The following is a 20,490-nucleotide window of genomic DNA, read 5'->3' on the forward strand; positions in this document are numbered from 1 at the left end:
TTATCTCATCATATCTTCATTAAAAACCTTCTCAGTTTCTCCAATTAGGAGATAAAACCCACACTTTGGTTTTCATAACTCTCCATCCAGATTCAACTTACATTATCTTTCCATTCCAAGCCAAGCCCAAAGCACAACAAAACAAAGTTGCAAATAGGTCCCACACAAATTCTGCACTTTTCCTGCTCCTGGTTCCTTCCTGTCTAAAACTGACTTTCTTGGTTCTCTTTATGTATTACACATTTTCATAAAAGTTTAATTTTAATTTCTACCTTGTTTATGAATCCCTTCCAACTTTATCACTTTTGCCAGGTCACTCTCTCTTCTCTATGCCTATCATTTCCTTAAACTCAGATAGAAAGAAATTATGCTCAAAGTACTTATCAGAAAGGGTTATAGAAACTTAAATACCATTCTTAGACCACGTTTCTAAAAAAGAAAACAACAAATATTCAGAGTTTCAAATAACTTCAACCCTTGATATTCAGAAAGTGTACAATCACACCTAGGAGTAAGGTTTCCCAAATACTCATTTTATCATTACTTACATTCACAGGAGTACTAGAAAGGAAATGCAACCCACAGAAACCTTCTGCATCTTTAGTAGAGCATAAGAAAAGATAGGAGGACTTTTTTTGTCCATTTCTCCTTTCCCACACCTTTGCTTTATCATCAGGAAAAACCCTCAATGGAAGTGCTCAGATCCCTGGAAGAGGGATTTGGTGAACCACCAAATGCAGACAAATCAGGACAACATGGATCCAAGAAAGGACTCTGACTTGGTGATGAGTCTTCACTGGTCACCTTTTTGCATTAGGAAATCAAGGTAGTATGTCTTCTTGTAACATTCTCAATCAGGGCAACTCCTCTAGTTCTGCTGAGGACTCTGTCCCATTCCTATAGCTGATGCTGCTCCCACCACTTTGGGTCCACCTAGAAGAGCTCAGCCCTTCAGTCTCATCCATGACTCATCTGTAACTTAACAGTCCACATGAAACCTCTGATTCGAGTTGTACATTAACCATCACGTGCGAACATCAAGTCTGGGTGCTACTCCTGAAACAGGCTTCGAGAGATCAGCATCCTCATCACTTCATTGCTACCTGCAAGAGGGAGGAAGAATGAAGGATTTAGTTGCAGCAAAGTCTGAGAGCTTGGTAAAGCTTAAACCAAGGTGTTCCAAGCCTCATTCAGGACAGTAGCAGTTATAAACCACAACTGTTGCTTTAACCCTGAGTGGGATGGGATTATCACAGACTTCTCTGCAAAGTACAGAAAAATGTCAGGAAGTAAGGAATGAATCTACTCTTTAGAAACACCTCTCCTGGGACAGGGGAAGACAGCCAAGTAGGAAAATGCTGAGCTCATCTTCTCCCATGGACACACTAAGGCTGCAACTATGTACAGCACAACTCACTCTGTGAACCTAAACTCTAGCAGAACAGCTATTCCATAGCTAAGATATAAAGAAAAAGTCACATGAGAAGGGTTGAAGGGGCAGAGACTATTGGGAACCAAACCCACAGCACAGTGACCCACAAGCAGGAGCACAGGATCTACAAGCTAGTATGTGGAGGTCCTTCCTGAGGAGTGAGAAGTTCAAGTCCCACAGCAGATAGCCCCTGCCCTGGAGATCTTCACTGGGAAGATGAGGCCCCATACTGTCTGGCTTTGAAAATCAGTGGAGCTTAACTCTAGGAGAGCCCGAGGGCTACAGGAAACTGAGACACTACTCGTAAAGGGCCCACACACAGTATCAGTCATTCAGAGCCCAGCACGGAGGCAGCAGTTTGAAAAGCTCCTGGGTCACACATGAGGGAGGTTTAATGACTAATTTTCAGCTGTGTGCCAGAGGGGCAGGGATCTGTAGGAACTTTCTCTGGGAATGGCAATGTTAGCAAGTGCCATTTTTCTTGTACTCCTACAGCTTAGTTAGCCAGATGCTTTGGGAGCAAGACCTGACACCCACACTACCTTGCTAGCACTGCTTGTCCCACCCTGGCATTCGCCTGCAGATCTTTTGGGCTCAACACACTCAACTCAGCACACATCCCTCCAAGCAGGTACTAACCACCATACCTGGCAGGCAACCTCAGTGGGGACCACTGCCCGCCCCCACCCAAAGTCACTGCCGCCCACTAACACACCCCCAAGACTCACAGGTAGGCCTTGTAGCCAGCTACCAGCATGCCTACAGTAGTCACAGCCCAGACACAACAGCACGACACTTGCAGACCACATAGGGGACACCCTGGGAGTGCCTGGTTCTAGAGACCAGGAGGGAATGCACTACCGAGCCTCCAAGATGCCTTCCATACAGGACATTACTTTCAGGACCAGGAGAGTCTGACTTACCTGATACACAAAAACAAAAATGAGGAGACAAGAATATTCTCCAAATGAGAGAATAACACCTCAGAAAAAGAACTGAACAGGGGCGCTTGGGTGGCTCAGTGGGTTAAAGCCTCTGCCTTTGGCTCAGGTCTTGATCCCAGGGTCATAGGATCGAACCCCACATAGGGCTCTCTGCTCAGCAGGGAGCCTGCTTCCTCCCCCCTCTCTCTGCCTGCCTCTCTGCCTACTTGTGATCTCTGTCAAATAAATAAATAAAAAGAATTTCTCAAATATACTTAGTATAGAGTTTAAAAAAAAAAAGAAAAAGAAAAAGAACTGAACAAAATAGAGATAAGGAATTTACTTGATAAAGTTTCAAAATAATGGTCATAGGGCGCCTGGGTGGCTAAGTGGGTTAAGCCTCTGCCGGCTCAGGTCATGAGATCAGGGTCCTAGGATCGAATTCCACATCGGCCTCTCTGCTTGGCAGGGAGCCTGCTTTCTCCTCTCTCTCTCTGCCTGCCTGTCTACCTACTTGTGATCTCTCTCTGTCAAATAAATAAATAAAATCTGTGAAAAGGAAAAAAAAATGGTCATAAAGATGCTCAGAGGCCTTGAGAGAGGAGTAGTCTAATTTAGTGAAAATTTCAGCAAAGAGACAGAAAACATAAAACAAAAAACAGTTGCAGAGTATAGTAACTAAAATGAAAAAATACACTATAGGGAATCAACAGCAGATTACAGGATGCAGAATGGATCAGCAATCTGGAAGACAGAGTAAAATAAAGCACCAAGCTGAGCAGCAAAAAGAAAAAATGAATTTTAAAAAAGGATAGGTTAAGGGACCTCTGGGACAACATCAAGCATACTAACATTTGCACTATTGGGGTCCCTGAAGGAGAAGAGAGAAAGAGGCAGAATACTTATTTAAAGAAATCATGGCTGAAAACTTCCCTACTCTGGGGGAAAAAAGAGACATCTCATTTCTAGAAGCAGAGAGAGTCTCAGACAAGATAAATCAGGAGAGCCATACCACGATATGTGTGTGTGTGTATGTGTGTGTGTGTATGGTAAAATTACATATAAAGAGAACTCTTATAAGCAAATAGTTATGTATAAGGGAAAACACCCATAAAGCTATGAGCTGATTCTTTTCAGCAGAAATTTTGTGGCAGAAGAAAGTGGCATGATGTTATTCAAAGTGCTGAAAGGAAAAAACCCTACAATCAAGAATAGTCTACCTGACAAGGATAAATAAAGAGTTTTCCAGACAGGGGTACCTAGCTGGCTCATCTGTTAAACGTCCAACTCTTGATTTCGACTCAGGTCATGATCGTAGGATTGTGAGATCGAGCCCTGCAACAGGCTCTGTGCTCAGCACAGAGTCTGCTTGTCCCTCTCCTTCTGCTCCTTCCCCGTTTGGGTGCTCGCTCTCTTTCTCTCTTAAATAAATAAATAAATAAAATCTTAAAAAAAAAAAAAGTTTCCCAGACAAACAAAAGTTAATGGAGCTCATCATCACTATACCAACCTCACAAGAAGTGTTAAAGGACTTACTATAAGTTGAAAAGAAAAGGCAATAACTAGGAGTAAGCAACTTATAAAAAAAAATTTCACTGGAAAAGCAACATTTAGTATAGGTAGTGGATCAATCACTTATAAAGCTAGTATGAAGGTCAAAAGAAAAGAAAAATTTTAAAATCACTTATATATAGAAAATTAGTTAAGGGGCTCATAAAATATGACATCAAATACATAAAATGGGAGGGTGCTAAAAATGTGGTGCTTTTATGTGTTTGAATTTAAGCAACCATCACTTAAAATAGACTGCTATATAATAGGGTGTTATATATGAACTTCATGGTAACCACATATGAAAAACCTATAAGAGATGTACAAAAAATAAAGAGAAAGGAACCCAAGCATAACACTAAGGTAAGTCATCAATCACAAGGGAAGACAGCAAGAAAAGAAAAAAGAAACTGAATAAAAACAACCAGACAACAATTAACAAAATGGCAGTAAGTACATATCTAACAGTATCACCTTTCCTTTAAATGTAAATGCTTCAATCAAAAGACAAAGGGTGACTGAATGGGTAAAAACAAAACAAAACAAAACAAAATACAAGGCCCAGATATATGTTATCTACAAGAGACTTACTCCAGACCTAAAAACTTACTATATAGTAAAAATACAAACTGAAAAAAACAAATAGAAACTGAAGGTCAGGGGATGGAAAAAGATTTTTTTTTTTTAATTTTTTATTTATTTGACAGAGAGAGACCACAAGTAGGCAGAGAGGCAGGCAGAGGGGGAGAGGGAAGCAGGCTGCCCCCCAATGTGGGGGCAGAGAGCCCAATGTGGGGCTTGATCCCAGGACCCTGGGATCATGACCTGAGCCAAAGGCAGAGGCCTAACCCACTGAGCCACCCAGGCGCCCCAGAAAAAGATATTCTAAGTGAAGGGAAAATTTTTAAAAAGCTAAGGTAGCAATACTTGTATCAGGCAAAACAGATTTTAAAACAAAGACTATAACAAAACATAAAGAAGGTAATTACATAATGATAAAAGGACTGATCCAACAAGAGGATATAATGATTATAAATATCTGCACACCCAATCCAATAGCCCTAAGTATATAGAGCAAATACTAACAGATACAAAGAGAGAAACTAACAGTAATACAATAATAGTAGGAAACTTTAACACCCCACTTACATCAATGGACAGATCACCCAGACAGAAAATCAGTAAGCAAACAGTGGCTTTGAATGGCATGTTAGAACAGACAGGACTTTAGGACTTCACAGATATATACAGAACATATCCAAAAATGTCAGGATATACATCCTGTTCAGGTGCACTTGGAAGTGCACATTCTCTAAGGTCACATGTAAGGAGACCACAAAACAACTCTCAATACATTTAAGAAGACTAACATATTAAGCATTTTTTTCAACCACAATGGTATAAAACTTGAAATCAATTACAGAAAAAAAATGGTAAAAACACACAGAAGCTAAACAACATGCTATTAAACAACAAATGGGTCAACAAAGAAATCAAACAGGAAATAAAAAAATACCATGAGAGAAATGAAAGGGGAAAGACAAGTTCCAAATCTCTGGGACACAGCAAAAGCAGTCTAACAAGCAAGTTTATAGTGATATAGGTCTTCTTCAAGAAATAAGAAAAACTGGGGCACCTGAGTAGTGCAGTCAGTAAAGTTAGGGGACATGAGTTCAAGCTCCATATTGGGGGTGGAGCCTACTTAAAAAAAAGAAAAAAACAAGAAAAATCTCAAATGTACAATCTAACTATACGGAATTAGAAAAAAAGAACAAACAAACCCAAAGTTCGCAGGAGGAAATAATAAAGCTCAGCGTGAAATAAATGAAACAGAGACTAAAAAAAAAACAAAACAGAAAAGTTCAGTGAAACCAAGAGCAGGTTCTTTGGAAAAATACACAAAATTGATAAATTTTTAGCCAGACTTAAAAAAAAAAGAGAGAGAGAAGTCAAACGAGTAAAATCAGAAACGAAAGAGAAGTTACAACCAATACCACAAAAACATAAAGGATTATAAGAGGCCACCATGAAAAATGATATGCCAAAATGAGAAATGGACAACTTAGAAGAAAGAAACAGATAAATCCCTAGAAACATACAGTTTTCCAAGACTGAAACAGAAAATCTGAACAGACTGATTATGAGTAACAAAGTTGAACTGGCAATCAAAAAACTCTGAACCAGGAAAAGACCAGGACTGGACAGCCACAAAGGGAAATTCTACCAAACATTTAAAGAAGAGTTAATATATTTCCTTCTCAAACTATTTCAACTGTTTAATTACTGTGTTGCCCTCCTGAAACTAATATAATATTGTATGGCAACTATATTTCACATTAAAAAAAATGTACCTACAAAAACACAGAAAAAGCCCCAAAGGACATTTTCTGGATTTACATATAAAAGGAATCCAAAATATTAATTCTGAATGTGGAAAAATGAATTTTATTTTTTTTTACTTTACATTTTATAAGCTTTCAACAATAAATATATCAATTTCTTCTGTAATCAGAAAAGTAAATTTTAAGAGGACAAAAATATTTTCCCTGAAAGATCAACTTCTTGCTTCATTTTTTTTTTTTTTTTTTAAGATTTTATTTATTTAGGGGCACCTGGGTGGCTCAGTGGGTTAAAGCCTCTGCCTTTGGCTTAGGTCATGATCTCAGGGTCCTGGGATCGAGCCCCGAGTTGGGCTCTCCGCTCAGCGGAGAGCCTGCTTCCCTTCCTCTCTCTCTGCCTGCCTCTCTGCCTACGTGTGATCTCTGTCTGTCAAATAAAGAAATAAAAATCTTAAAAAAAAAAAAAAGATTTTATTTCTTTATTTGACAGACAGAGTTCACACGTAGGCAGAGAGGCAGGGAGAGAGAGAGGAGGAAGCAGGCTCCCTGCTGAGTAGAGACGCTGGGCTGGGCTTTAACCCACTGAGCACTCAGGTGCCCCCTTCTTGCTTTATTTTTATAGTGGCTTTTAATGCAAAGAGAGATATGAACCTCCATGAAAAATAAGTAATCACATATCTCAAAATCAAATCTAAAACTGCAGATTTATCCTATAATAAAGTCCACAATGAAACAAAGTGAGACTAGAGCCCCAAATTTTCTGTAAGTGGATGATGGCATGGCCTCAAATAAATGTACCTGGCTTTTACCATTTCTTCTTTACCTACTAAACTTGTCATTCCTAAATGCTGGGTAAGGAAATAACTTTACGAGTAAACACAAAAAAGCCTATGGGGAACTTGAGCACCAGTGACTGAGCTCACTGACATTATTTCAGGGATGAGATCTGCAGAAGAAAGCAAGTCTAACTTTTAGAAACCTGTGATTTGGACGTAACATGTCTCAGAATGTGGTTCCCAGACACCCAGCAGCAGTCTCACTTGAAAAACTTATTAGGGATGCAAAATGCTCAGGCCTAAGACCCACTGACTCAGCACCTCTGGGTGTGGAGCCCAGCAATCTGTTTTCACAAGCCCTCTGAAAGATTCTGGCGCCTCCTCAGGTTCAAAAATGCTTTGAAAATGACAGAGACACCAATGCCCTCAGGTCTTTCCTATGCCTCCTTGGAAGCAGCCCCACACTGAATCACTGAAGGTCGCTTAGATAAGCTTTTGCCCCACCTGGCTCTCCTACCAGGTAACCACTTCCAGCTGCCTACGCCAACTGAGAGAGGAGTCATGCAGTTTTAAAACATCCCCACTTTGTGTGGAGAGTGGAAAAGGCCAATGCTCTGAACCACAGCCTCCAGCTGTTTACACATTTTCCAGCCCATTCCAGTCTATGATTGCCAAGAAAAATACCCATATGATTTAGTTAACTGAAAAATCCATTAGCAATATTGATAGAGATATTATCAATTTATAGAGATTGCCTGTGATTCAATCAGCTCACATCTGCCCTGTACAGAAGTTTTGAGATCCCTGAGAACCAAGTACTTTATAAAAGTAAAGAGTTATTGTTGAAGTTTTCAAAATGCTTTCCCACATATTATCGGAATTTGAGTGTTCTCTAAAATTTGCAGAGGAAAAAAAGCAGAAATGGAGTGATTCGATAGCTTACTCATAGTGACAAAGCAGAGCCTCCGGACTCCTAAGCTTGTGCTCTGTATGGCATCCACAAACACCTCCAGAGCGGGGTCAGGAGAAAGTGGAAGGAGAAAGGCAAAAGACAACAAGGCCTGATGGAACCCTCAGAACCAGTCAGCACGGGGACAGACAGGCTGGGGAAAGTGGTGAGCCTATAAGCATTCTGGAGAACAGCTCTGGCAATTTTTACCTTCTAGAATTTGATGGACCCTGGAGTCCCGCACATACTGCTGAACAGCATAGTCCTTCAGGTAGCCATAGCCTCCATGCATCTGTAAAGCCTGGTTGCAGATCTTCAGGGAGATAGGGATTAGACATCTTTGACTGGGGGAAGACTGTGGAACATAAGGCTTTTCTTTCTACCCCAGCCCCCAATCTGGCAGCCTGCTGTAAACTAATATGAGGAAGAACAACCTATAGATAACGAGCCAAGCCCAAAGAGGGGCTCCGTATTCTGTGTGGTTAGACAACATGGAAAGTTTACCTACTAAACTTGTCAGTTCCCACCAGGCAAGCAACTCAGAGAGCTCTGCCTTTCTTGCTTTATTATCTGCAGGGGACAAGCCTCCCACAAGCACTTTGGATGGGATCATGTGAATTTCCTATGATGCCATCTAGTGACAATGTAGCCTCCTGTGGAAATAGTTCTGCCCTTGACATTTTAAGCACAGCCTAGTGCTAAATTTGAGCAAGAGGCATGGAGCTGCCCCAAACCTTCTTCCAAAGGTAGTGTCTCATCTAGAACACAACAGAATGACAGTGACAGAATTGAGTGCGTAATGGCACAGAGCAGGTAAAAAGTCAGTTCTGAGAGCTCCCAAGCAGGCCTCTCATGAGTTCATTTATATCCTTAAGCCCCAAGGTGATCTTTGCAGCACCCCAGGAGTAGACTAATGGCTCTTAATATCCCTGGACCTAGCAGTTGCTCCTTGTCCACCCAAGGCAGCCAGAGGGCATCAGCACGCACAGCAAAGCATTCATCCGTAGCGAAGAGCTTGGCCATGGAGCACAGGGCCACTGCATCTTCCCGCTCCTCTTGGAGAGCCACTGCTGCGTTGCGGATTATCAGCCGTGAGGCCACCAGCCTTGTTGCCATATCAGCCAGTTTGAATTGCAGGTACTACAGCAATAGGGGAGAAGAGAACCGGACAAGATACACAGGCTTAGACCAGCACTGATCCGGGACCCTCTATAAGACATCTCTCATGAGGTACCTTTTCTAACTGACCCCAAGCTTCAAAGACCCTGCCTCTTCTACAAAGAAAATGTACTGCCTTGTGAGTTCTAAGCCTACTTTGCCCTGTGCTTCAATATCACCTCCTGAAAAAGATTACTGATAAAATCAGAACACAAGTTCTAAGACGGGGGCAGAACTCCAGTGAAAACTCATAGCCTCACCCTCCAAGAGAATATGGGCCACAGAGCAGGTCTCTTGCAGCATGGAAAGCAGATGCAGGGGCCTCTGGGAAATTACCTGGTTATTGGCCAGAGGCTCTCCAAACTGCTTCCGAACACTGAGGTGGTCTCGGGTGAGGATGACTGAAGCATGAGCAGCTCCTAGAGAGCAGGAAGCTAGAAAGGAAGAGTGTGAACATTTCAACTGAGCCAGGACAGTGCTGCCTGCCCCAGCCTGGCTGCCTCCCTGCCCCATCCTGCTGTGTTCTCACCAACATTGATCCTCCCTCCATTCAGTCCTTTCATGGCAATGACGAAGCCCTGTCCTTCATTTCCAATTCTGTTGGCAACGGGCACTGCACAATCTTCAAAGATCACGGCACGGGTTGGCTGTGAATTCCACCCCACCTGGCAAAAATCAGGGACTATATGGCTGCCCAACAGGGTGGCATTCAGGGCAGTGACTCTTCCCTTCAGCTTACAAGCCCCTGCCTGCCTATCCAATTTCATCCCACTCTGTTCTCTTCTTTGCTCACTACCTTAGGGCCAAACTGAACTTTTTTTTTTTTTGGTTTCCCAAACAGGCCATCTATTATTGTTTCTGCCCAGAATTCTTATGTTGTTTCTTCTAATACTCTGGATCTCATCTCAAAAGTCATGACTTCTGGGTGCCTGGGTGGCTCAGTGGGTTAAGCCGCTGCCTTCGGCTCAGGTCATGATCTCGGGGTCCTGGGATCGAGTCCCGCGTCGGGCTCTCTGCTCAGCAGGGAGCCTGCTTCCCTCTCTCTCTCTCTCTGCCTGCCTCTCTATTTGTGATTTCTCTCTGTAAAATAAATAAACAAACTCTTAAAAAAAAAAAAAAAAAGTCATGACTTCTGAGAGCCCAGACCTATCACGGAAGTTTCAAGCTCTCTTCACTGTTTTATCAACCTGTTTTATCCCTTCTAAAGCACAGAGCACTGCCAGAAGGTTCCCTGCTTATGTATGTGTCTGTTGCCTGTCCCTACTTGCTGACAGGTAATCTCTACGAGGGCAGAGCTTTGTCTTTGTTCACTATCCTACCCCTACTGTTTACAAATGCTTGGCACATAGTGGGCACTCACCAGCTGTCGAATGAATACACAGGTATCCTTCCAAATTTCCCTTACATAAAAAAATATATAAAGCAAAACCAAGAATTAAAAAAGAAAGATAAAAGTATACACTTAAAAGTGAGAGAAAACAGAAACTGAAAGGAAGAAATGATACACTTTGTTTCTGGAACTTATTTGCAATTTTTCTCTAGGCACGAAACTTGACAGCTTTGGTGTTCTGTCAACACATGTCACAGACACTGTGGTGGATACTACCTATGTGTGTTGAAATAATCATCACTGCCTTTATAAACTCCAACAACCTAAATCAGTGTAACTTGATCCTGTAAAATTATGTGTCAGACTATGTAAGTCTGTCCCTGTTGTATGACCCAAAGCAGACATTTCTAGAATTAAGATATTCTATAGCTATATATCTTACGTAACACATACACAACTTACATACCACAATCACAGCTTATACATCTTACACAGATAAGACAACGTATGTCTTATGAATTCAAATAAGGCTAGGGGTGACTTTTGTATCCTCCTTCACCCCAGGAGCCAGCATCATGCTTTGCACATAGTAGGAATCTATTAAAAATCTACTATACTATAAATGAAAAGAGGCACTACAACCTCTAACTCTTTGGCAGTTTATAAAGTATCAGGAAAGCTCATGAGGGGAAACATGGAAACCGTAGGAACTACAAAAGGAGAAGTATAGGGGCACCTGGGTGGCTCAGTGGGTTAAGCCTCTACCTTCGGCTCAGGTCATGGTCTCAGGGCCCTGGGATGGAGCCCTGCATCAGGCTCTCTGCTCAGCAGGGAGCCTGCTTCCCTCTGTGTCTCTGCCTGCCTCTCTGCCTGCTTGTGATCTCTCTCTCTCTCTCTGTCAAATAAATAAATAAAATCTTTTTTTAAAAAAAGGAGAAGTATAGTTAGGGGTCATTTCATTACCTGACTTCTCCCCGAGAATCCTAACTATAACAGTGCATAGTAGGGGGAGATGACTATTCTGGTCCCCTGGCCTAACAAGTCTGAATGGGTCTCATCTTCCCACAAGCTACAGCTATGGAATCATACATCTACTATTCATGGTCTGGCTATGGGATTGCTATGTCCTAGGACTGTTTTTTCAAAGCACCTGTGGAAATACTCTCCCTTTTTATTACTGAAACACAATTATCTCCAATGAGTTTTCTTTTATTTTTATTTAAAGATGAAAAGTAGCCCATATGCTTTTCATCCCTAAGACTTATAGTCACCGCCAGATCTGTAAGTATTTCTTCCTGGGATAAAAGAATGTGCCAAAATAAGAAGATGGATAAGAAATACAGGCCAAAAGTGAAGGTGGGACAGATGTCCAAGAAATCTCTCACGCTAAAAAGCAGGCAGCTGATCAACTTACTGGGGCACTGTGCCATTTTGTCAGTGGTGTGATCCTTCAGCCATGCCCTAGTCTATTCTATATGCTCCTGTTGAAATCCTAATAGAAGCAACTGTGTCCAAGTCAAGTTAGCAAGTATGTTACCTATTTCCCTAAAACAGAACAGAGGTTGGTCTGGCAGGTGCCAGACTCTTGAATTGTTTGAACTTGCATTATTTTGTGTCCAAGAGCCACTCACCTTTTTTTCCTTCTTGCCAAAGCTGAGGCCAGGGGTTCCTTTCTCCACAATTATACACGAGATGCCTTTGGGGCCTGGTCCTCCTGTTCGGCACATGACCACATAGATGTCTGACTCACCTCCACCACTGATGAAGGCCTAGGGGTTGGAGAGGGGGTGTACAGGGTTAAGGAAACACATCTGTCCCTGGAGCCTAACACCCGGGAAAACAATCAGAGTCCTCCTGACAGTAAGACACCAAGAGGTATGATGGTACAGAGGGGTAAAGGAGAGGTAAAAAGAACCTGTGCTGACTGGGGAATTGGGAATCTAGCTGATGAGACTATAAAAAGGACAGACAAAAATGAGCAAGATTATCTGGATTCAGATCAGAAAATCGAGAAAGTAAAGGTAAATAAAGGGAAATAGGTCAGAGGTTCTCTACCCAATGTGTAAAACTCCTAGGAAATACTAATTTGTAGATAGCAAGGATCCAGATGATGTCAGCAGAAAGGTGGGAACAATCTCCAAGGTGTTCTGTAAGGTGGGCATGCTGGTACCTTGGAGCCATTGAGGAGGTAATGATCTCCTTGTTGTTTCGCTGAGGTCAAAAGGGAGGCAGCATCACTGCCACTTCCTGAGGCAGGCATCAAAAGGAAGCAGAGAAGGTGGGAGAGAAAGTCAGTGAAGGTAAGGGGGCCCCAGCACAGTTCCACTTCCAAGTAAATCTTCCCTTATAACCAACAGCTCAGTGTTTCATACTTCAAAATGCAGATAGCCAGAGGAACTCTCTGTATTTGGTGAAAACTGTGGACAGCAATTAGACCATTTTCCATCTCCCAACACACTGAGTACAAGGAGGCTCCCATCTGCAGCCTGGAGAGACTCTGCCCTAGAGCACTCTTAGGCTTGTGAGATCAGGCCATGGGAATGTGTTACTCCGCAACCCAGCTTTGTGGCAAATGTGTGTCAGTGGGATGAGAGTGCTCCGTGGTGTCACCTGAGCAGCACCCCCACTACGTCTTGCTGGTGGTGTGGCAAACCCACCTGGTTCAGTGAGGCAATAGGAAGCAAACTTCTCCATGGTACAGAGCGGTGGGCAAAATTTGTGCCTCTGTTCCTCACTTCCAAAGGTATCAATCATCCAGGCACACATGCTGATATACCAAGAAGAAAAGACAATGATAGAGCTAATATGGAGAAAAGGAAATCTGAGGGGGGAAGGGATGGGGCAAGAGAAGACAAGCAGCCAAGCAGGAAGAGAGAGTGGGAAGAGGAAAGTCACCACTAAGAAGATTCGACTTTAAAGGAAAGGCCTGGGTTAAAACATATTCATGGAACCTGTACTACCCAGAGATAAGCAGGGCCAAAGTGTTTCTCACCTGGATGTTCCTGCTATTTTTAGGTTAGATGAGTTCCCTAAAAATCAGAGTTATATGTACTTTGACAAATTCCTGGGGGGCTTCATCTTTGGGCTGAGGAAGATGGGAACAGGGCCCTGACCACTCTCCTGGAAAAGTCCGTTTGCTTCCAGCTCAATCTAGGATTTGTGAGAAGGCAGACAGACCTCATTTGCTAAGCAACATACAAATAAGATGACAGATTCAAGTCTGAGAGGCAGCAGCAGACCTAGAATGAACTTTTTCTTTTTTTGAGAGAGAGAGTGAGTGAGTGCATGTGCTCAGGAGTAAGGGGGCGGGGGAGTAGACATAGAGGGAGAGAGAGAGAATTCCAAACAGGCTCCATGCACAGTGTGGAGTCTGACATGGGGCTCAATCCCACAACCCTGAGATCATGACCTTTTATAGTCTGGTTTCTCAATGGCAATCAACTTGAAAAGATGAACTTTTCCCTATTTATCTGAAATTTCCCAGTCAACCTGATGAGTACTTCACTGTGCTCATCAAGCTCTGGCACTCACTTGTGGATGCTTATATAGGCTGTGGTGCTGGTGCAGCCTGTCGCCAAGGCCTCAAAGATGACAGATGTATCGAGCCGTGACAGTCCAGACCCACCTACATCTGTTCGTACATAGACTCCCCCAAAGCCGAGCTGAGCAGCTTTCCGCATTGCATCCACTGGGAACAACTCCTACATACAAAAAGAGAACAGGGTCATCAGTAAGGGATTCATAGACGGACTTTTCTTCAAAGGGCACAATGAGGGATTAAGAGGTTTGCATTTGGGAGTGTGTATATCCTACCTTAACTCAACAGGCTATTTGTTATCTATAGTAGCAGTTAAAATGCATTCTATAAGCACTGGTTTTCTAGCATTAAAGTTCCTTTTAATTATCAACAGAACTGACTTGGTTTTAAGAGTGTCCAAATCCGGGGCACCTGGGTGGCTCAGTGGGTTAAGCCGCTGCCTTCGGCTCAGGTCATGATCTCAGGGTCCTGGGATCGAGTCCCGCATCAGGCTCTCTGCTCAGCAGGGAGCCTGCTTCCCTCTCTCTCTCTCTCTCTCTCTGCCTGCCTCTCCGTCTACTTGTGATCTCTCTGTCAAGTAAATAAATAAAATCTTTAAAAAAAAAAAAAGTGTCCAAATCTATGTACAATTAAAAAAATAAACAAAAAACTAGTCCCTACAAGATGAGGGAAGGAATCACATTACCGTTACTCTCATTTGCATTAAGAGTTGTGCAAGGAGAATAAACACAGAACAGTCAGGACTACAAGGGGACAAAGACAGGGTCACTACAGGGGGCATTTGCTGGAATGTCTAGCCACAAGGAAAACTCCCACCTTTTGGTCCCACTCTGCCATATTTGGAGCCATCTCCCGGGTAGCAAAGTCAAAAGCCACTTTCTGAAATTCTTTCTGCTCTTCATTCAGTCCTATGGAAGCTGTGGGTAAGATTGCATATACTCAGTACCCGGATAGGGGTCAGGGAAGAGTACTGCCACTATCAAGAGGCGTGAAGTTGAGACAGGGACATGCTGTAGCATTTCTCTTATGCGGTATAACCTTTAACATCCACAGAATGGCCTTGCCCACCATTAATATATTATATATTATCTGTTGATAATATCTGATATACTATCTCTTTTCCTTTCTTCTTTCCTCCCCAGTGGATCGGCTGGCTTCATTTACCTCCCAATTGCTTATTCTTTCAGTACTCTTATTTATCTCTTCCTCCTCATAAATCCACATTAAAAAATAGTAAACATACACTGACCTTCAAATCATAGTAAACATTTTTTTCCTTTAGGATGTCCTACCTTTTCTGTATTAGTATCCTGGGAAAAATCTGTCCTATCTATGAATCTGGATAGCTGTCTGTTTCAACATATTCATTTTATTTTATTTTATTTTATTTTTTTAAGATTTTATTTATTTATTTGACAGAGATTACAAGTAGGCAGAGAGGCAGGCAGAGAGAGAGGAGGAAGCAGGCTCCCTGCTGAGCAGAGAGCCCAATGTGGGGCTCGATCCCAGGACTCTGAGATCATGACCTGAGCCGAAGGCAGAGGCTTTAACCCACTGAGCCACCCAGGCGCCCCAACATATTCATTTTAAAAGATCAATAGGGGGCACCTGGGTGGCTCCATTGGTTAAGCATCTGCCTTTGGCTCAGGTCATGTTCCCAGGGTCCTGGGATCCAGCCCCACGTCGGGCTCCCTGCTCAGTGGGAGCCTGTCTCTCCCTCTCCTCCTGGCTTATGCTCTTTCTCCCTATTTCTGTTCTCTCTCTCTCTCAAATAAACAAATTAAAAAAAAAAAAAGGTCAATAGGAAAAGGAAGATATGTGTACTTTGGTTTACCTTCAAAGTAAGGGAAAGATCTTCTAATAAGGCTATGCATTTGGCAAATCCCAGACATTCACTGATAACATTGATGATGAAAAAAAAAGTCTTCTAGTTTTGAAAACATGGTTAAGGCCCTACTATATCTGTTTTTAGCCAATGGATTCAGCATTCTCAGAACATTTTCTATCATAAACTATCAGTGATGTGACTTTGGGCAATTCCTTCACTTTTGGGTTTAAGATACTTAAAAGCTAAGGACAAAGAATTGACTGACATCAACAGATACACAGTGTGGCCTCATTAGGAGAAGTTTCTCTAGAACTTTAAACACCTAATAAAAGACTACACCAAAGTACTCCTTTATCAGAGGTGATATTCTTTAGGAGAAAGAGAACTATTATCTACCAACATAAACAGAATGACTACCAATTCACAGTATCATTACTTCATACATTTTCTTTAAAGCAGTTTTTTTTTTTAATTTTTAATTTTTTTAATTTTTTTTTAATTTTTAATTTTTAATTTAATTTTTAATTTAATTTTTTTTAATTTTTAATTTATTTAATTTATTTTATTTATTTGAGAGAGAGACAGTGAGAGAGAGCATGAGCAAGGAGAAGGTCAGAGAAAGAAGCAGACTCCCCATGGAGCTGGGAGCCCGATGCGGGACTCGATCCCGGGACCCCAGGATCATGACCTGAGCTGAAGGCAGTCATCCAACCAACTGAGCCACCCAGGCGTCCCCATACATTTTCTTTAAATAGCCAGTTCCCCAAATGACATGAACACCATTTTTTACAGAATTTTTAAAAAACTGCAGAGAGTAAGATCACACTGAATTAGAAAGCAGACATCCAAGTCAACTAGCTAATTAAGTAAGGTATAAAATATTTTTCTTATTCTGCAGTGATGCAGACTTCCAGCCAGCAGCAGGCCAGAGCTGAAAGTAAACAGCCTAGGCAATCTCCCGTGAAAACAACCTTTTGGCAATAGTGTAGCAAATTCAGAAAAGATGGGACCACAAATCCTGGGAATCTGCATCAGGATCAACAAACTACACAGAGTGACTCAGACTTACATTGTTCATATTTATGTCTCTTTTGTTGTCTCTTACTACAGTCACTTTGAAAGGACAACCTGCTGCAGGTGTGTAAGAAAAAATAGAGTGTACGCCTATACTTTTCCAAGTGAAGCCCTGAGGTACAATATAGGGCGGAAAGAAGAAGTGCAAGGCTCTGTATTACCTACTCAGGTTTCATCCTTTAGTGCTAAAGATGTGGTCATTATGGGGTGATGCTAAAGAGCATTAAAGCAAGACTATGGAGCCACACTTAATAAGAATTTATTTCAGTGCCTAATAGTGACGCATAGTCCTTCCATTAGAGAAGAAGAGCAGGCTGCAGAGTCCGTTTCTTTAGGGCAGGCACAGGCAGCAGTAATGGCTGGCTATGTGAGCCAGGAGAAAGCAGTCGGTCTGTATTGGAGAATCTCAGAAAGGAATACTTACAAGGATTAGAGATTAGGCTACTTTGAGAAGCCTGGATAGAACAGAAATTTACATTGGTTGTTACTCACAGGAATATGGTTAGGAATAAACAATTCACGGTTCCTGACTAAGAGGTCATTCATTTGTTTGCAGAAGTCTTGCAGAAATGCTCTTGTAGATCATAGCTTAAAGACCATTCACAAAAGAATATTTATTGAATGTCTACTATGGAACAGTACTGGGGCTACAAAAATGAATACAGTCCATTCACACAAAGGATAACATAAATGGTGACAATGTAAATCTTATAGTATAAAGAGAAGTGCTACAGAATTTCAGTCCCAGCAAAGAGCTCAATAAACCTTTACTATTATTTTTATTAGAGTAAAACAAGTAGGTCAAGAAACAAAATGTTTTAAGAAATAGGTTTGAATTGTATCCTAAATAAACATCAGGGAACAACTGTATGAAAATCTTATGTGCAAGAATATACAACGTAATCACACATTTTGAAATACAATATCCAACCCACTTTTCGATAAAGGAATGCCAATAAAATGAGAGCACTACTTGGCAGAAAAAAGTGGAAAAGGCAAGTTAAAAAGCAAATTTTACGTAAGAAAGCATGGTAACTAAATAAAAACACCTGAGTTCCCAGAATACATTAAAAATGAACAAAACAAAAACCAGACTTAAGGAAGTTGGACAGTTACTAGCAGAGTTCAAGAAGCCAACACATAGTAAAATGTAAAATGGCAAAGCTAAATAGAAAAAGGGCCTGGAGCTCCTGAGTGGCTCAGTCCATTAAGCATGTGACTCTTGATTTCCGTTCAGGTCATGGTCTCAGGGTCATGAGATCCAGCCTGGGTTGAGCTCTGCCCTTGGAGCGGAGTTTGCTTAAGATTTTCTCTTTCCCAGATGCAGATAAAGGGGAATCCTCTTACACTGTTGCCTGGAATGCAAGCTGGTGCAGCCACTCTGTAAACAGTACAGAGGTTCCTCAAAAAGTTGAAAATAGAGCTACCCTATGACCCAGCAATTCCACTACTGGATATTTACCCCAAAGATACAAATGTAGTGATCTAAAAGGGAACCTGTACCCCAATGTTTATAGCAGCAATGTCCGCAATAGCTAAACTACGGAGAGAGCCCAGATGTCCATCCACAGATAGATGTGGTGTATACACATATACAATGCAACACTACTCAGCTACACACACACACAAAATCTTGCTACTTGCAACAATGTGGGTGGAACTAAAGGGTATTATGCAAAGTGAAATAAGTCAATCAGAGAAAGACAATTATCATATCCTCTGATATGTGGAATTTAAGAAACAAAGGATCATAGGGAAGATAGGAAAAAAATAAAACCAGAGGAAATCAGAGAGGGAGACAAACTATAAGAAACTCTTAATCATAGGAAATAAACTGAGGGTTGCTCCAGGGGAGGGACATGGGGGAATGGGGTAACTGGGTGATGGATTAAGGAGGCATGTGATGTAATGAGCACTGGGTGTTATGTAAGACTGACCTCTACCTATGAAACTAATAATACATTATTTGTTAATTAATTGAATTTAAGTTAAAAATTTTTTTGCCCTTCTCCGCTGTCCCTCTCCCACTGCCACATGCCTGTACATGCACACACACACTCACTATCTCAGGGAGGAAAAAAAAAAAAAGGAAAGGAAGTGGGCCCAAATGAGATGAGGAAACCCTTGACTGTGTAACAACCTAAGTGTAAGCAACAGGCAAAAACAAATAACTAAACATAAGAATCTTAAATGCATCCAAAGTAGAAACCTAACAAGAGAATCAACAGTTCTATTTGAGAATCTTGGTGTTCAAAGAATGCTTGTGACATTGCAGCAAAGTGTAGTGGAAGAACACTAGACAAGCAATCAGGTGTTTGAGCTCTGGTTCCGAAGTTATTAAATGTATTAAATGTACAACTTTCAGTAAGTCAAGTACCTCAATCCGCTTCAGTTATCCCATTGTAAAATGAGGCAGCTGCATTAGACACTGAGTAAATTTCCTCATCTGTAGGATGAGGGAAGTATACATAATGAATATGTATACCATATAATAAGTAAAATACAAATCAGAATTCCCTTAAAAATCATTTTTCACTTATTAAAATATGCAATGAAACAAATGTTTGTCAATCACTCCATTAATTTTATATTCTAGTATGTAGAATGATACATTGAAAGGGTAGTTTCCTTTCATTTTACGAATGAAGAGGTACTTTATTTTAAAAAGGTGTAAAAGTACCTCATTGGCTCAACCTACACAAGCAGCTGCTAGATATACTGTAGCCTATGTAACCTATTTGTTATTTAGTATTTAATATTAACCTATTAAATATTTAATATATTTGTTACCAGAACAACTCCTTATTTGCATTGTTATCAGCAAGGGTGACCTTGTTTACCTAATTCCAATTGCTAGAACGGGCAGCACCTTGTGAAGGAGTTTTAGGACAGGGAGAGGAAAACGGTATTCTATCTAGTGTATGTCATAGATCTGGGTGTCAATCAAAGGGATTCATACCATATCTGTTATAAAGAAAATCGACATTTATTAAATGTTTCCCACGCCAGACTTCCCACCCACAAGTTTGGGGGTGGATGAAAGAGTAGCAGACGAGGCCCAGGGGCGCCACAGATGGAGACCACAGAGAGTGAGGGCGGTCAGAGAAGCCAGTCAGGTGGACAGAATGGGGACACCAGCCGGCGGGGGAAGCTCATTCGGGAACGGGCAGGTGGGGTTGGGGGTGGTGGCCCAGGTGACCGCCAGAGCGAGCCGGGGGTGACAAGCGCTCTGTGGGCGCTCAGACCACGGCACCCCCTCCCCGCCCAGGGACCGGACACCTGCACCAGCGGGGTAAGTCTTACGATCTATGCAGGAGACCAAGCTCCGGCGACCGCTCTTGGCGGGGGCCCGCAGAGCGCCGTGCAGGCACCGTCTCAGCCGCCCGCAGCCGCTCCGTAACATATTAGCAGCTCCTTCTCCAGCCAGAACCTGCACGCAGTGACCTGGGGCGGGGCACAGACCGGGACCCGCAGTGTACCCTGGGCGCTGTAGTGCACCCAGCGCCCTCACGGCCCAGACTCAGCCGGGTCTATGCCAGAGCAGGACTACAACTCCCAGAGATACTCAGGGCCGCGGCGCAAAAGTGCCTTC

General features: G+C 42.1%; 1 protein-coding gene across 2 annotated transcripts; it reads right to left on the minus strand.

Annotated features, from left to right (window-relative positions):
- Positions 1–473: 473 nt before the first annotated feature.
- LOC111153755 (acyl-CoA dehydrogenase family member 8) lies at positions 474–20,316 on the minus strand. Of its 2 annotated transcripts, XM_022512972.1 has the most exons (11): positions 20,202–20,316; positions 14,813–14,913; positions 13,990–14,159; positions 13,116–13,225; positions 12,629–12,705; positions 12,090–12,227; positions 9,658–9,793; positions 9,465–9,562; positions 8,958–9,110; positions 8,181–8,283; positions 474–1,103 (listed from the first exon to the last, which is right to left on the minus strand). In XM_022512972.1, exons 1-11 carry the CDS (start codon positions 20,299–20,301, stop codon positions 1,051–1,053), a joined length of 1,239 nt encoding a protein of 412 aa, XP_022368680.1. In that variant the 5' UTR covers positions 20,302–20,316; the 3' UTR covers positions 474–1,050. The 2 variants fall into 2 exon arrangements, with proteins under 2 accessions (XP_022368680.1, XP_022368681.1); XM_022512973.1 differs by lacking the exon at positions 14,813–14,913 and having other exon boundaries at positions 20,202–20,234.
- Positions 20,317–20,490: the final 174 nt, after the last annotated feature.

Source organism: Enhydra lutris, unplaced genomic scaffold (assembly GCF_002288905.1).
Source record: "Enhydra lutris kenyoni isolate GAN:26980312 unplaced genomic scaffold, ASM228890v2 scaffoldscaffold34, whole genome shotgun sequence".
Taxonomy (NCBI): Eukaryota; Metazoa; Chordata; class Mammalia; order Carnivora; family Mustelidae; genus Enhydra; species Enhydra lutris.

Coding starts and splice junctions, on each gene's coding strand:
- LOC111153755 (XM_022512972.1), bottom strand. CDS start 20,301: ATGTTACGGAGCGGCTGCGGGCGGCTGAGACGGTGCCTGCACGGCGCT. Junction 12,228..12,628: donor ACCTCCTCAATGGCTCCAAG/GTACCAGCATGC, acceptor TCCAACCCCTAG/GCCTTCATCAGTGGTGGAGG. Junction 1,104..8,180: donor GGTCCATCAAATTCTAGAAG/GTAAAAATTGCC, acceptor TCCCTCTTGCAG/GTAGCAATGAAGTGATGAGG.